General features: G+C 38.7%; 1 protein-coding gene across 4 annotated transcripts in view; it reads right to left on the bottom strand.

Moving 5' to 3' along the window:
- The window catches only part of TRPM7 (transient receptor potential cation channel subfamily M member 7), a 124,183-nt gene that overhangs the window by 82,024 nt on the left and 25,243 nt on the right, over positions 1-16,916 (bottom strand). For all 4 annotated transcript variants that reach the window (XM_032297481.1, XM_032297482.1, XM_032297483.1 and 1 more), the window contains exons 2-4: positions 14,676-14,755; positions 9,333-9,371; positions 372-570 (exon numbers count right to left, since the gene is read on the bottom strand). In XM_032297481.1, the coding sequence (XP_032153372.1) occupies positions 372-570; positions 9,333-9,371; positions 14,676-14,755 (318 nt within the window). The remainder of the gene's footprint in view (positions 1-371; positions 571-9,332; positions 9,372-14,675; positions 14,756-16,916) is intronic.

The following is a 16,916-nucleotide window of genomic DNA, read 5'->3' as shown; positions in this document are numbered from 1 at the left end:
CCCCTGGAGGCGGAGTCTGCTGTGATCCAGGATCCCGCTACTGCTTTCCACCCTGTGTAACAAAAGCTACAACCAAAAAAAAAAAAAAAAAAAAAAAAAAAAAAGAAAGATAGCTTAACTATACTGATTCCAGAAAAAGCAGACCTTGTCAAGAAAAATGACAAGAAACAAAGTACATTTTATAATGATGAAATGTTCAATCCACCAGAAAGATACAATTCTATATTTGTATGTACCTTTGTACTTTAAGATATGCAAAGAAATGATGGAGACCAACTTTCTGTCAATGTCGCCACACAAATTGTGATAATGTTTATTATGTAAACAACAAGACAAATGAAGTAAAAAAGAAAATCAAATATGTGACATACCTTAGCTCTGTAAGAATGAGAACCCCCTTGAAAATTTATGACTCCATAAGCATCCGTTGGGCTCTGTTCTGTATGCTTTTCCACAGACCATTCTTCTACTGCCTGATTAAAATAGTCACCCAATTTCACATCTGAGTATTTCATGGCAAGGCTTGCAGTAAAACAAGCATGTTGCTTGACCAAGCGACCACAAAAACACCTAAAAGAAAAAGGTCAGATGATTAAAAGGCCTTTCAAAAAATTACAGTTAATGAAAAAACAGAATTAAAATGAATAAACCAACAGATAGCATAAAAATAAACGTTTTCATTTTCGGATATCCATATATTAATGCCTTCAATGTAGCACTGAAATAGTGTAAGTAATTAGTCTAAGACGAAGTCATCATCCAAATTTAACCTGGGGCATCTATAAAACATGGTATAGGCACATAACAGAAATAGTATTTACACTGGGTGTAGTGGCTTACGCGGTAATCCCGGCACTGTGGGAGGCCGAGACTGGAGGACCTCAAGGCCAAAAGTTCAAGACCATCCTGAGAAACATAGCAAGACCCTGACTTGACAAATTTTTTTTTTTTAATTAGCCAAATGGGACTACATCTGCAGTCCCAGATACTCAGCAGACTAAGGTGAGAGGCTTGCTTGAGCCCAGCAAGGGTGCAGTGAGCCTTGGTCATACCACTGTACTCTATCCTGGACAAAAGAGCAAACAGGACTGCAACTCAATAAAAACAAGAAAAGAAAAGAAAAAGAAAAAGAAATAGTGTTCAAAGTGTTCAATAAAAAAGAGAAATGAATGAACCACTAATGATACTACAGTATGGATAAACCTCAAAATCATCATGCTGAGTGAAAGAACCTAGATGCCAAAGATTATACATTTATATAATTTCATGTATACAAAATTCAAGAAAACATGAACTAATCTATATAGTGACAAAATGGTGATCAACGGTGTCTGAGGCTTGGGTACAAAGAGGAATGGCGGAATGGCATTCTACTCAGCAGTACATACTGGACTATAACACAGAAAGTAGGAACCTAATGGAGCTGGGCAGTCTCATTGATTTGATAAAATCTTAAAATCAGATCAGAGTTTGAGGAAGCCAAGGCAGCTAGAGTTTGTGAGGTAGAAAACAAAACAAGGAGGGGGCTACAAAAAGAAAGTTCCAAATATCTGCAGAAGATCTCCTTAAGCATGTGTAAGAATGACTACTTGGCCAGGCTCGGTGGCTCATGCCTGTAATCCCAGCACTTTGAGAGGCGGAGATGGGCAGATCACCTGAGGTTGGGCATTTGAGACCAGCCTGGCCACATGGTGAAACCCTGTCTCTACTAAAAATACAAAAACTTAGCTGGGCATGGTGGTGCATGCCTGTAATCCCATCTACTTGGGGGGCTGAGACAGGAGAATCACTTGAACCTAGGAGAGGTTGTAGTGAACAGAGATCGGGCCACTGCACTCCAGCTGGGCGACAGAGTGAGACTCCATCTCAAAAAAAAGAATAACTACTTAAGGCAAAGTTAAGAGCTAGTAGACAGCAATACCCAAAACAATTTCTGAAGCTTATAAAGGGCAGGGAACAGTTTATGTTCCCATCAGCCTGAGTAGAGTTCTCATAAAACACAAGGTTTTGGGCATAATAGTTCAAGAAAAAAAAACCCAAAAACACAAGGTTTATGATAGAGCCCTCGAAAAAGTATCATTGAATTAGAAGGACTAAATTAGACCTAGACAGCCCATGCCCTGACAAAGTGTAAGAGCAAGACCTGAAAGGTTCAAACTGATCCAAAGTAATCTAATTGCATGCTACAGTAAGTCCAAAACTCCCCAGTGGAATGTAACAAATCCAGGCACCCCAAAACATAAAATTCACTGTTTTCAGCATCCATCAAAAAAATTCCCAGGCATTGGCCGGGCGTGGTGGCTCACACATGTAATCCTAGTACTTTGGGAAACGGAGACCAGTGGATGGCTTGAGCACAGGAGTTCAGACCAGCTTGGGCAACATGGTGAACCACATCTCTAGAAAACATATAAAGTCAGTCTCCTGCCTCAGCCCCCCAAGTCAGTGATGCATGCCTGTAGTCCAAGCTACTTGGGAGGCTGAGGTAGGGGATTGCTTGAGCCCAGGAGGCAGAGGTTGCAGTGAGCTGAGATGGTGCTACTGTACTCCAGCCTGGGTGACAGAGACAGACCGTTTCAAAAAAGTAAATAAATAAAAATTTTAAAGAACACTCAGGCATGCAAAGAAGCAGAAAACTGTAAATAAAAATCACTAAATGACAACTAGAAAGAGATGATGGAATTATCAGAAAATGATACAAAAACAAGTATTATAAATGAGTTCCAACTATTAAAACCATGCTTGTTGGGCATGATGGCTCACGCGTATAATCCTAGCACTCTAGGATTATAGAGTGGGAGGCTGAGGCAGGTGGATTGCTTAAGCCCAAAAATTTGATATTGGCAACACAGTAAGACTCTGTCTTTAAAAAAAAAAAAAAAAAATTAAAGAAAAAAAGACCATGCTCAGGAAGGCAGGAAAAAAATATGAGCATGACAAAGGAAGAATTGGGGAAGACATTTAAAAACTTTTTTTTTTTCAAAGAATCAACTAAAACATCTAGAGGTAAACAATATATTTTTTAAAAATTAGCTGGGTTCTACGGTCATACCACCCTGAACTTGCCTGAAAAAAATAAAAAAGAAAAAAGATTAGCTGGGTGTAGTGGTGCACGCCTGAAGTCCTAACTACTCTGGAGGCTGAGGTGGGAAGATTACTTGAGACCAGGAGTTCGGTGAGCTATGTATGATTGTGCCACTGCACTCCAGCCTGGGCGACAGTTACTAAAATAAAATCATATACACACACATATATACAGACAGAACATAAAAATCTGTAGTATATTAAGTTTAAATCAACAAAGATCTGCAAGCAATAATAACCTAAACTTCTAGGTTGAGCGTGGCTGCTCACGCTTGTAATCCCAGAACTTTGGGTGGCCAAGGTGGGACAAGAGCTTGAGCCTAGGAGTTCGTGACAGCCTGGGCAACATAGAAAGACCACAAATTAAAACTTTGTTTAAAAAAATTATTTTTGGCCGGGCGCGGTGGCTCAAGCCTGTAATCCCAGCACTTTGGGAGGCCGAGGCGGGTGGATCACGAGGTCAAGAGATCGAGACCATCCTGGTCAACATGGTGAAACCCCGTCTCTACTAAAAATACAAAAAATTAGCTGGGCATGGTGGTGCGTGCCTGTAATCCCAGCTACTCAGGAGGCTGAGGCAGGGGAATTGCCTGAACCCAGGAGGCGGAGGTTGCGGTGAGCCGAGATCGTGCCATTGCACTCCAGCCTGGGTAACGAGAGCGAAACTCCGTCTCAAAAAAAAATTATTTTTGAAAAAAAAAAGAAAAAAGAAAAAGAAATCAGCTAAAACTAGGTTTTTGGTACATGAAAAAAAAAAAGAAAAAATAAAAGAAAAAAATTTAAAAACTATTAAAAAAAAAACCCCTAAACTACCTAAAAAAACTAAAAATAAGAGAAAATTAAACTCAAAGTAAGCAGAAGAAAAGATATGATAAAGAGAACACAATGTGCTGGGTGCAGTGGCTTATGCCTATAATCTCAGCACTTTAGGAGGCTGAGGCAGGTAGATCGCTTGTCTCAGGAGTTTGAGACCAGCTTAGCCAACATGGTGAAACCCCATCTCTACTAAAGATACAAAAATCAGCCAAGTGTGGTGACAGGTGCCTGCGATCCCAGCTACTGAGGAGACTGACGCATGAAAATCACTTGAACCTGTGAGGCGGAGGTTGCAGTGAGCCCAGACTGTGCCACTGCACTGCAGCCTGGGTGACACAGCAAGATTTTCCTCAAAAAAAAAAAATAAATAAATAAATAAATAAAAGGAGAGAGAACACAAACAAAAAAGAAAAACAGTGGGAAAAATCAAGAAAACAAAAAGCTTGTCATTGAAAAGATCAATAAAATTGATTAAAACTAAAGTCAGAATAATGAGAAAAACTGAATAGGAAAATAAATTAACATTTCCGTTTGGACAATACAGCAAGACCCTGTCTCAAAAGAAAAAAAATCATTAATAGACCTTCCCACAATGAAAATTCAAAGCCAGATGCCTTCACTTGTGAATTTCAACAAACATTTAGGAGGAAGTATCAATTCTACACACATTCTTCAAAAAAAAATCAGAAGCGGATACATTTCCCAATTCATTTCATAAGATGAGACTCAACCTGGTTTGAAAAAAAAAAAAAAAAACAGAAATAAAATAAAATCAGCCTATAATTCCAGCTACTTAGGAGGCTGAGGTGGGAAGACTGCTTGAGGCCAGGAGTTCTAGATCAGCTTGGGCAACAAAAGGAGACTCCCATCTCAAAAAAAAGGAAAAAAGAAAAAAGAAAAAGCATTAGCATTACAGGAAAAGGCTAGGCTGGGCACAGTGGCTCATGCCTGTAAACCTAGCACTTTGAGAGGCCAAGGTGGAAGGACCACCTGAGCTCAGGAGTCAAGATCAGCCTTGCAACATGGCAAAACCCCTTCTCTACAAAAAACTACAAACAATTAGCCAGGCATCGGGGCATGCATAAGTGGTCACAGATATTTGGGAAGCTGAGTTGGAAAGATCATCTGAGCCTGAGAGGTCAAGTCTGCTGTGGCTGTGCTACTTAACTCCAGTCTGGGCCACAAAGTAAGACCCCGTTTCCCCACTCCCTGCAAAAAGAAAAAAGAAACAGAGATGGTGGCTCACGCCTGCAATCCCAGCTCTTAAGGAGGCAGAAATGGGAGCACAGCTTGAGGCCAGAAGTTCAAGACCTGCCTTGGCAATACAGTGAGACCCCATTCTCCACAAAAAGGAAAATGAGAAAAGCACTGGACAAAACTGAACATCTATTCATTATAAACATTTCAGCAAACCAGGAAAGGAGGAAATTTCCTCAACACAGATAACATAATACTTATTAAATCTTATGAAGAGTACCACTGCATGCTAAGCCTGTGATTCATTCCAGCTAATCACGGAACCAAGGTGTGGTCTTGGAGACTCCTGACACAAATGTGTACAAAATATATGAGATAACTGTTTCAAGCATTGAACAAGAAGAAACATGGGGCTGTAATCCTTGAAATGAAGAAAATACATGAGGTAAGCCCCCATGTTTGCACCAGCTTGGGGGCAATTTCTCAGTCATAGAGATGATACCTAGGCAAAAATGGTAGTCACTGAGCCAAGCAAGGAAGTAGAGAACAGAATTCTAGGCGGCTGAAACAGTTGGAGTTTGTAGAATATCAGAGAAAAGGGAACTATACAGGTAAGAAGGAAAAAAAATCTCACATGGAGATTCACCATGGGTCTTTGGCCATGGTCTAAGGTGTATCTGTGAGAGATTCCATGATGCCTAGCAGCAATCACTTGCTGTGTGTGGATCTGAGAACTGGGTCATAAAGGTCTGGAAGACACAGCAGTTTTATTTCAGCATGCAAAGACATCACTGAGCCTCTGGAAAACTCAGTTGAGACCAGAAAAAAGCTATACCTTAAGAGGAAGGTCTATATCCTAGGACTAAGTTCAAAACAGAAGTAGAATTACCCTAAAAGAAGAAAATCAAACCCAAATGGACAAAATAATCTATCAATAATTAATTTAATCAACTGTCAGAAAGAAACCAAATAGTCCTTACAGAATAATTATTTACTCCAGAACCCCTAGAATAGGTCATCTGCAACATATAATAAAAAATTAACTATATACATTAAAAAAAAGATGAAGGAAAAAAGCAGTCACTAGAAACAGACCCTAAATGATGCACATGTTAGAATCAGTAAACAAGACTTTAATGCAGGTGTTGTAAATATGCTGAAGGACATATAGGAATAGACAGTCGTAATGAGAGTGCACATGAGGCATCTCAGCAGTGAAATGGAAACTGTAACCAAGAATCAAATAGCAATCCTAGCACTGAAAAATGTTTGAAATGAAAGTTCACTGGATGGACAAAACAGCATCCTGCAGAAATAAAGAGTGAAAGAAGTAAGAGTGAGTGAACCTGAAGACAGATCAATAGAAATTATTCAATACACCAGATAAAGAAAAAAAGTTAATTAAAAATAAAACCTTCCCAGCCAGGCGAAGTGGCTTACCCCTGTAATCCCAGCACTTTGGGAAGCTGAGTCAATCGAATCACAAGGTCAGAAGTTCGAGATCAGCCTGATCAACACGGTGAAACCCCATCTCTACTAATAATACAAAACAGTGGCAAGTTCCTGAAATCCCAGCTACTTGGGTGGCTGAGGGAGGAGAACTGCTTAAACCTGGGAGGTGGAGGTTGCAGTAAACTGAGATTGCACCACTGCACTCCATCCTGGCCAACAGAGCAAGACTCCATCTCAAAGTACAAAAAAAAAAAAAAAAAACCAACCTTCCAAATTAGGTTAAAAATCTGAATGTGCAAATATTTATGCAGAATATTAAGCAGAATAAGTACAAAGAGAATCACTCAGGCATATTACAGACATGCTGTTGAAAACAAAAGGTATAGAAAAAAAAAATCTTTAAAGTAGCTAGAGATAAAAAAAAGACCCATTCCACACAGGGAGACTACAGTAATGACAACTGCCTTCTCGTCAGACACAAAAGCTACAAGATAAAATAATGACATCTTTAAAGTGCTGCAATGTACTGGGTGCAGTGGCTCATGTCTGTAATCCAGCACTCTGGGAGGCCAAGGCAGGCAGGTCAGGAGGTCAGGAATTCAAGATCAGCCTGCCAGCATGGTGAAACCGCATCTCTACTAAAAATACAAAAATTGGCTGGGCATGGTAGTGTGTGCTGGAAAGCAATGAGGCAGAAGATCTGCTGGAAAGGCTGAGCAGAAGAATTGCTTGAGCCCGGAAAGCAGAGGTTGCAAAAAGTGGAGATTACACCACTACACTCCAGCCTGGGGTAATAGGACAAGACTCCATCTAAAAAAAAAAAAAAAAAAAAAAAAAAAAGAAAAAAACTACTGCCATGAAAAAACTCAATCCAGAAGTCTATATCCACTGATAACATCCTACAAATATGAAAACTGAAGAAACATATTTTTAGTTAGACCAAACTGAGAAAATTCTTATTCAGTATAACTGTACTACATGAAATGCTAAATAAAGGAAACTCTTTGGCCTCCTGAAACAAGTGACACCAGATGGAACCTCACCATCTGTAAGAAGAAATAATAGGACTGGAGTTGTGTAAGTATAGAGGCAAATATGAAAGACTGTCAGGTCTTTAAGTTGACTTTTTTTTTTTTTTTTTTTGGAGACAGGGTCTTGCTCTGTTGCCCAGTCAGGAGTGCTGTGGTGTGATCAGGGCTTATTGCAGTCTCAAGTTCCTGAAAATGCCAAGATATTTTGTGAGTGTGTGTTTGTGTGTTTGAGATCAGGGCTTATTGCATTGCAGTCTCAAGTTCCTGAGCATGCCAAGATTGTGTGTGTGTGTGTGTGTGTGTGTGTGTGTGTAACACGAAGATCAGGGCTTATTGCGGTCTCAAGTTCCTGAGCATGGCAAGATAGTGCGTGTGTGTGTCTGTGTGTGTGTGTGTTTTCTCACTATGTTACCTGGGCTTGTCTCAAACTCGTAGGCTCAAACAATCCTCCTGCCTCAACTTCCCCAAGTGCTGGGATTACAGGTGTGAGCCATCACATCCAGCCTATCAGGTTTTTTGCTTGTTTTGGTTTTATGAACTTCCTTGAAAAATTCCTCAATATATCTAAAATGAACTCATTCTATGTACTTTTATTCCTAGTATACCACCCAGAGACCTTCTCTTCTTCCTCTTTTACTTTCTTATCAGACCCTAATACATATTGCAATTTACTCAGTTGGCTAAGTAGGAAATGTTGTTACCATGCTCAAATCTTCCCTTCTCTTCACATCCACCAAATCCTATTGCATTTATCTCATTAATCCCTTCAAATATGCCTACTTCTCTTCATTGTCAAAAACATCTTACTTCAGGTTCTCATCTTTTTGCCAGAATCACTCCAAAACCTTAGCAACTGGTCTATTTTCTTCTAATTCAATCTAAAAATGTAAACTGCTCTTACAAAAAATAAAATCGGCGGGGGGCAGTGGCTCCTGATTATAATCCTAACACTTTGGGAGGCGGAAGCAGGTGGATCACCTGAGGTCAGGAGTTCAAGACCAGCCTGGCCAACATGGCGACACCCCATCTCTACTAAAAATACAAAAACTAGCTGGGCATGGTGGCAAGCACCTGTAATCCCAGCTACTCAGGAGGCTGAAGCAGGAGAATCATTTCAAGCCAGGAGGTGGAGTTTGCAGTGAGCCAAGACTGCACCACTGCACTTCAGCATGGGTGACGGAGGAGGACTCCATCTCAAAAATAAAAAAAAATCTAGCATGTTATTAATTGCCTATATAACATCCTTTTAACATGAAAATCATAAGTATGTGCAAGTATACAAAAAGCCTTGTAGAGTAACTGAAATTCTGTTAACAATAAAAAATTAGGAAGAGGAGGAGGAGAAAAAAAAAAACAATAAAAAATTAATAAATGAGACAAAAAGCTCAAATGATCTGGTTCTTATTTTTCCAGGCTCAAATCTCTCAAATCCCCATCTGAACATCTTACATTCTGCAGTTTCCTAAAAGAACCATGATTTCTTTCACTTTCAGACCTTCCCGCACACTGCTCTCACTGCCTAAAATTCCTGTCCTTCAACTTTTGCCCAATGGACACAACTTTACAACTCTTCTTAGGTAGCTTCACCTGAGTTTCAAACAGTTTTGTCTGACCCTTCACCTTCCAAGTCTAGGTAAAGTACCCATCAAATATAATAGCATGTGAATTTCATGCCATTGTATTCTAACTCATATTTCTAATAGATTACATTTATTTTTCAAAATTTGTGCAGGGTAGTTAGGTCAAACTTACCTGACAAGTTGCTGACAAATTTGACATCCTGGAAGGCATCTGTTGAACACAAGACGGTAAATAAGTTATTTCAGGGGAAAAAGTTCTGATTTTAAACTAAAGCATATAAAGTACATAAAATACAAAGAAAAATTATATACTTAGTTTAAATTTTCAGTACATATCAGATGATTATACCTTCACTTATAATTCAAATAACTCTATTTTAACTGATATTTCAATATTTTAAATATAATTAGTTGTAACATAAAATCCAGAAACTATAAAACCCTGCCTGATTTAACTGCATAGAAATACAACATTTATATGTGGCGAAAATCTGCCAGTAATAAAGTCTAAGGACAAACAACAAAAAAATAGCTTCCTCAAGTCAATTTTTTTTTTTTAAGACACAGTTTCTCTCTTGTCTTCCAGGCTGGGGCGCGATGGTATGATCTAGGTTCACTGCAACCTCCACCTCCCAGGTTAGAGCAATTCCTCTGTCTCAGCCACCTGAGCAGCTGGGATTACAGGCACCTGCCACCACACCTGGCTAATTTTTGTATTTTTAGTAGACAGGGTTTCGCCATGTTGGCCAGGCTAGTCTCCTGACCTCAAGTGATTGGCTCGCTTTGGCCTCCCAAAGCTCTGGGATTACACTGAGTTGCTGCACCCAGCTAATTTTGTATTTTTAGTGGAGACAGGTTTTTGCCATGTTGGTCATGTTGGTCTTGAACTCCTGATCTCAGGTGATCTGCCCACCTCGGCCTCTCAAAGTGCTGGGATTACAGGCATCCAGCAAATCAATTTTTAAGATCCAAAATTATAAAGGAAAACTAAACGAACCGACAGTTCATAATGAAAACATACACAAGAAGATTATTTGATTACAAAAGACTTTTAAAGCATATTTTAAGACCTTATCTTGGCTGGGTGTGGTGGTCCATACCTATAATCCCAACACTCTGGGAGGCGCAGATGAATTGCTTGAATCCAGGTAAGACCAGCCTGGGCAACATGGTGAAACTCCATGTCTACAAAACTACAAAAAATTAGCTAGGGGTAGTAGTGCAGGCCTATAGTCCTAGCTACTAGAGAGGCTGAGGTGGAAGAATTGCTTGAACACAGGAGGTCAAGGCTAAAGTGAGCCATGATCATGGCCCACTGCACTGCAGCCTGGGTGACACAGTGAAAACCTGTCTCCAAAAAAAAAAAAAAAAAAGAAAGATACTATCTTGGCGAGAATACAGAGAGAGGTAGTCTCGTATCAGTGGGTGACAGTATGTATTTATATAATCACTATGGAAGGCCAATTGGCAATATTCATCAAAATAAAAAACGTTAACTCTCACACACTAATTCCAATTCTAAAAGTACAGGCTAACACATATTTGTAGTATACGTATAAAATGCAAACTGTATAAGGTTACCGACTGCAGCATTTTTTTTCTAACGGCCAAAAGAAAAAGTGAAAATAGCTAAAGTGTTCATCAATAAGGGATTACTAAAACAAATTATAATTGAGACATAATTAGGATGAAACAATTAACAAACTAGGGATCGCCAAGATAAGTTACAGACGCAATGGGCTACACTATATATTTTAAAGAGGGAGGGGGATAAACATCTGCTTGGACATGCAAAGATTGTATCTAACTTTCTGGAAGGCATTCCAAGGAATGGATAGCATCAGATTTTTATTAGCAAGGGGAACTAACTGACAGCTAAAGCACAGTGGTAGAAAGGAAACTTTTACTTATAGTATTTTAAGTTCTGAACCAAGTGTGAATTACCTATTCACATAAAAATAAGAATTCAACTAGTGCGGAAAGAAGTGACCAGCTCACTGTGTTTATAAATTATGTCTCATATGAATGGTTAAAGGTGGGGATACTTAAAAACAACTTGGAATTTCTTTAACTTGAGTGCTTTTATTATTTCCATTGCAAAGTAGAATTAATAAACCCATAGGAAATAAGACTCCTTAATGATAACACAATCTATTTTTTTAATAAAGCAAAACAATTTCTTTTTTTTTTTTTTTTTAGACGGAGTTTCGCTCTTGTTACCCAGGCTGGAGTGCAATGGCGCGATCTCGGCTCACCGCAACCTCCGCCTCCTGGGTTCAGGCAATTCTCCTGCCTCAGCCTCCTGAGTAGCTGGGATTACAGGCACGCACCACCATGCCCAGCTAATTTTTCGTATTTTTAGTAGAGACGGGGTTTCACCATGTTGACCAGGATGGTCTCGATCTCTTGACCTTGTGATCCACCCGCCTCGGCCTCCCAAAGTGCTGGGATTACAGGCTTGAGCCACCGCGCCCGGCCTTTAAGCAAAACAATTTCTATGGGAGAAAATCGGTGTTTTATTTTAGAACTGGCACACTGAACTAAGGAGGCTTAAATACTAATCCTATCTTTATGAACAACCATGTGACTTGGGAAATGTCATTTATCCTCTCTGGCTGAGAAATGTGATATGACGTAGTAATAAAACATGTCTTTAATAAGTACTAAGAAATCAGAATAAATCATAGAACCTAATAATTGGAAGAGATGTTAAGGTTATCTATTTTAATGATCCAAAAAGAACTGATCAAAAATGTTTATAGAATTTATTTTAAAACTTGAGAGATATTTTAAAAACATAAAATATTTTTTCAATAGTAAGTAAATACAAATTTTAAATATATACTATTATAATTACTGTCAATTAAAAATAAATAAATAAATGTATGCCAGGCACGGCCCAACACTTTGGGAGGCTGAAGCAGGCAGATCACCTGAGGTCAGGAGTTCGAGACCAGCCTGACCAACATGGTGAAACCTTGTCTCTACTAAAAATACAAAAAACTAACCAGGCGTGGTGGCACATGCCTGCAGTCCCAGCTACTCGGGTAGGTGAGGCAGGAGAATCACTTTAACCCAGAAGGCAGACTTTGCCTGACTCAATCTCCCAAAATGCTGGAATCACAGGTATGAGCCACCATGCCCAGCCTAAAAAAAAAAAATATACATATATACTATTTTCTACTTATCACATTTTATTGGCGGTGATGGAAAATGTTACTCTAGTCGTTACTCAGCAAAGCAGACAATCTCATTCACAACTGGGTGATCATTTATATTGATTTAATACTTTTGAAAAGATTTTGGCATTGCACAACCTAAAGGGGGAAAATCTTAAGTAAAAAAAGGTTTTATCCACAAAGATCTTCATTGTGGCCTCATTTTAATTTAAAATGGCTAAAAATGGAAAACTATTCAATTGCTCAGTAGTAGAACAGGTATATAAATTGTGGTATACACAGTAACAGAATATTAACTGCCAGTGCTTTTCTTTAAGACAAAGTTTCGTTCTTGTTGCCCAGGCTGCAGTGCAGTGGCGCAATCTTGGCTCACTGCAACCTCCGCTTTCCAATTTCACACGATTCTCCTGCCTCAGTCCCCCAAGTAGCTGGGATTAGAGGCACCCACCACCATACCTGCTAATTTTTGTATTTTTAGTAGAGACGGGGTTTCACCATGTTGGCGAGGCTGGTTTCGAACTCCTGACCCCGTGATCCACCCACCTCAGCCTCCCAAAGTGCTGGGATTACAGGCGTGAGCCACTGTGCCTGGCCTATTAACTATCATTCTTATGAAATATCTGTGGTACAAAAAAACATTTTGCATACAGACTGAATGCAGCTATATTTTAAAACAAAAACAATACACTGAGGAAAAATTAAAAATAAAGCCACCAGATGTTATTGACAGTCTTAATGTATTGAAACCCTAAGTACTGAGCCAACTTTCTGTTTCTCAAAAGTTTTTAAAATGTATCATGCACATTACACTTACAATGGAAATGTGTTTGTTGCAAGAGATCCATTCAAAACGAATTTTTTACTTTTTTTCTTTTTGTTTTCTTCTCTTTTTTTTTTTTTAAATAGAGACAGGGTTTCACCATGTTGCCCAGGGTGGTCTTGAACTCCTGAGCTCAGGTAATCCACCCGCCTCTGCCTCCCAAAGTGCTGGGATTACAGGCGTGAGCCACCACACCCGGCTTCAAAATGAATTTTTTAAATGTTAAAGAGAAATTTAAAATTAAATTACACAAATTTACATTTATGTAATATAACAAAAGGTTTTAGAAATTCTGTTCAACAAATATTTACTAAGTACCCACTATAAACAAGAATAGTGACATACTCTATAATGTAAAGAGATTTCAGTTAATTAAAATTGTCTATTAGCTATGTTTTTCTAAGTGTTATACATCTAATAGAAATAAAAGCAGCAGAGAAGGTAAGTGGATAGAGAACAAACTATAATTGGAGATGGAAAATAAAAGAAGATTCAAAAATCTTGCAAATACTTTTGTCAATTGATTTTCATGTTTTCTAAGTGCCCATGAAGAGGTCTATAGGTTAGGAAATAACTATATCTTAGATTTCCTTGTTTAAGTTTTTTTCTATCTTTAGGCCTTAGAAAAAAGAAAAATTTGTCAGGCGCAGTGGCTCACACCTGTAATCCCAGCACTTCTGGAGGCCAAGGCGGGTGGATCGCCTGAGGTCAGGAGTTCGAGACCAGTCTGGCCATCGGGGTGAAACCCTGTCTCTACTAAAAATTCAACAACTCGCCAGGCGTGGTGGTGCACACTTGTAATCCCAGCTATTCGGGAGGCTGAAGCAGGGGAATCACTTGAATGCAGGAAATGGAGTAGCCTGGGTGACAGAGTAAGACTCTGTTTCAAAAAAAAAGGTAAAAAGAATAATTTTAGCAAAAACGTTTCTTATTTCATGAGCTCAACTTTTTCTTTGGTTACTAACTTAATGTCCTTTACTCATTTTTTTTCTATTATCAAAGCTGTTTTAAAGACCAAAGACACAGACACCCATAGTCTCTGATAATAGATTTTTCAGTAAATAATAATCTGCATCCGTATATTGGCAAACAAAAAGAATGACTATTAGGTTCATATTGTTTTCTTCAACATGAACCACAGTGTTGGATACTCAGTAGATGCCAATAGATAAACAAATGTAAATTCCCAATATCAGTGAATCCGTTAAGCAAAAAAAAAGATCTTAATACTCTAACCTCTGTAAAACACTACACTATGATCTGAGGGAGTTTAGAGATGGAGGAACACTTCAAAGAAGAGATTGTATGCTGTAAATGGCAATAAGGACTCCAAAATACTGAATTTCAATGCTGTTTCCTCCCCCCATCCCTCCCAAATTAAATAATTAACAGTAACTATAAGAAGTAACTAACTACAAATAATTTATTTAGTGTTTTTTTTTTCCAATAAAGAAATAACAATATAATTTACACTAAAATTTCTAGAAGAACCCAGAAGTAACAAAGGTGTGCTTACCTGTGAGGGTCCTTGGAACTTGGTATAATATATACACATTCCCTCTTGGTCAAAGTGCTTTCTATCCAGGATTTCTGGGACTAAAACAAAATATTTTAAAGCACTGTTTACAAGTTAACCCACTAAATAAGAAGGAAACAATTTCACAATAAATACATAAACACTTATATACTACATAATTTTTAATTTACTATTTACTACATTTCATTTACTATTTATTATAGTCTTACTGAGGATGGTATCCCAAAACATCAGAATAATTCCACTTAAATCTCAAGTGACTTAGATTATTAAATTAATAGTACTATGTAGATACTATTGCTTCAAATAGTCAAAGAGGAGGAAAGCCAAGTTTGAGATTCCCACTGTGAACCAAAAACCTTAAGAGGGGCTGGTACTGTTCTGGGATATGAGCCATTTAAAAGACAACTGGCAGGGCACAGTAGCTCACACCTGTCATCTCAACATTCTGGGAACCAAGGTGAGGGGACTATTTTAGCCATAGATGTTAAGACTAGCCTGGACAACATGGTAAAACTCCATCTTTACCAAAAGTTAAAAAATTAGCCAGGTGTGGTAGTGTGCTCCTGTAGTCCCAGATACTTGGAAGTCTGAGGCAGGAGGAAGCCGTAAGCCCAGGAAGCTGAGTGTGCAGTGAGCCATGATCAGGCCACCACACTCCAGCCTGAGTGAAAGAGTGACAGACCCTGTCTCAAAAAAACAAAACAAAAAAATTTGAAAAAAAGACAATTAAAAGTGATAAATTTATAAAAAATAAACCCCAGCTACATTCCATTTCTAAGATAAATACTTAAAGCATAAGGGCATGGAATCATTAATGATACAGAAATAAAAAGACATAAAGCAAATTGTAATTAGAAGACAGTATCAGAAAAATGGATGCTACACAGCAATAGGGAGAGAGAAGGTTATTACAAATGTTAAATCCACCAGATTGCTATGATAATGCTGAATATGATTAACCAGATGAAATAGTTTCAAAATACATAAAGGAAAAAATTAATACCATTAGACAAATCTAGGCTCATAGATGATTAACACATTTCCCTCAATTACTAAGAAGTCAATCAAACAAAAACTAATAGCAGAAGCCCAGCATGGTGGCTCATGCCTGTAATCCCAGCACTCTATAAGGCAGAAGGATTGCGTAAGTCCATAAGTTCAAGACCAGTTGGATAATACAGCGAGACTCCATCTCTACAAAACAATTAAAAAGTCAGCCAGGTGCAGTGGTACGTATCTGTAGTCCTGGCTACTCAAGGGGCTGAAGTGAGAGGATCACTTGAGCCTGGGAGGTCAAGGCTGCAGTGAGCCAAGACCACACCACTGCAAGCCAAGCCCTTGTCTTAAAAATAAATAACTCATTAGCAGAAATATTTAGAAGATTTTAACAATATATTAACAAGCTTCACTTAATAAATATATCATGTTTCTCTATATTAAAAACAGAAAATCCATTCATTCTTCTCAAGTACACATGGGACATTTATAAAAATTGATCATGGACCAGGCGTGGTGGCTCACACCTGCAATACGAACAATTTGGGCACTGAGGTGAGTGTATCACCAGAGGTCAGGAGTTCAAGACCAGCCTGACCAACATGGTGAAACCCTGTCTTTACTAAACATACAAAATTAGTCAGGTATGGTGGTGGACACCTGTAATCCCAGCTACTCAGGAGGCTGAGTCAGGGGAACTGCTTGAACCCGGTGGAGGTTGTAGTGAGCCGAGATCACGCCATTGCACTCCAACCTGGGCAACAAGAGTGAAATTTTGCCTCCAAAAAAAAAAAAAAATTGATCACATGCTTGACCATAAGATTCAGCAAATTTCAGACACTGTGTATCTTTCAGATCATACTCACTGATCACAATGCAATTAACATAATATAAATAAAATTTTTAAACCACCAATATTCAATACTTTATATAACGTGAGGAGTAAAAAAACCCAAAAATTCATAATTAGAAATTTTTAATTCTAGGCTTGGCCCAGTGGCTCATGCCTGTAATCCTAGCACTTTGGGAGGCCAAGCCGAATGGATCACGAGGTCAAGAGATTGAGATCGGCCGGGTGTGGTGGCTCACACCTGTAATCCAAGAACTTTGGAGGCCAAGGCCAGTGGATCACCTGAGGTCGGGAGTTCAAGACCAGCCTGACCAACAAGGTGAAACCTCGTGGAAAGAAAAAAGAAAAGAAAAGAAAAGAAAAGAAAAGAA

This window comes from Sapajus apella, unplaced genomic scaffold (genome assembly GCF_009761245.1).
Source record: "Sapajus apella isolate SASKATOON/1434 unplaced genomic scaffold, GSC_monkey_1.0 scaffold37, whole genome shotgun sequence".
In the NCBI taxonomy this organism is placed as follows: domain Eukaryota; kingdom Metazoa; phylum Chordata; class Mammalia; order Primates; family Cebidae; genus Sapajus; species Sapajus apella.
The sequence above is the reverse complement of the archived record's forward strand: the minus strand, read 5'-3'. Positions and strand labels throughout refer to the sequence as shown.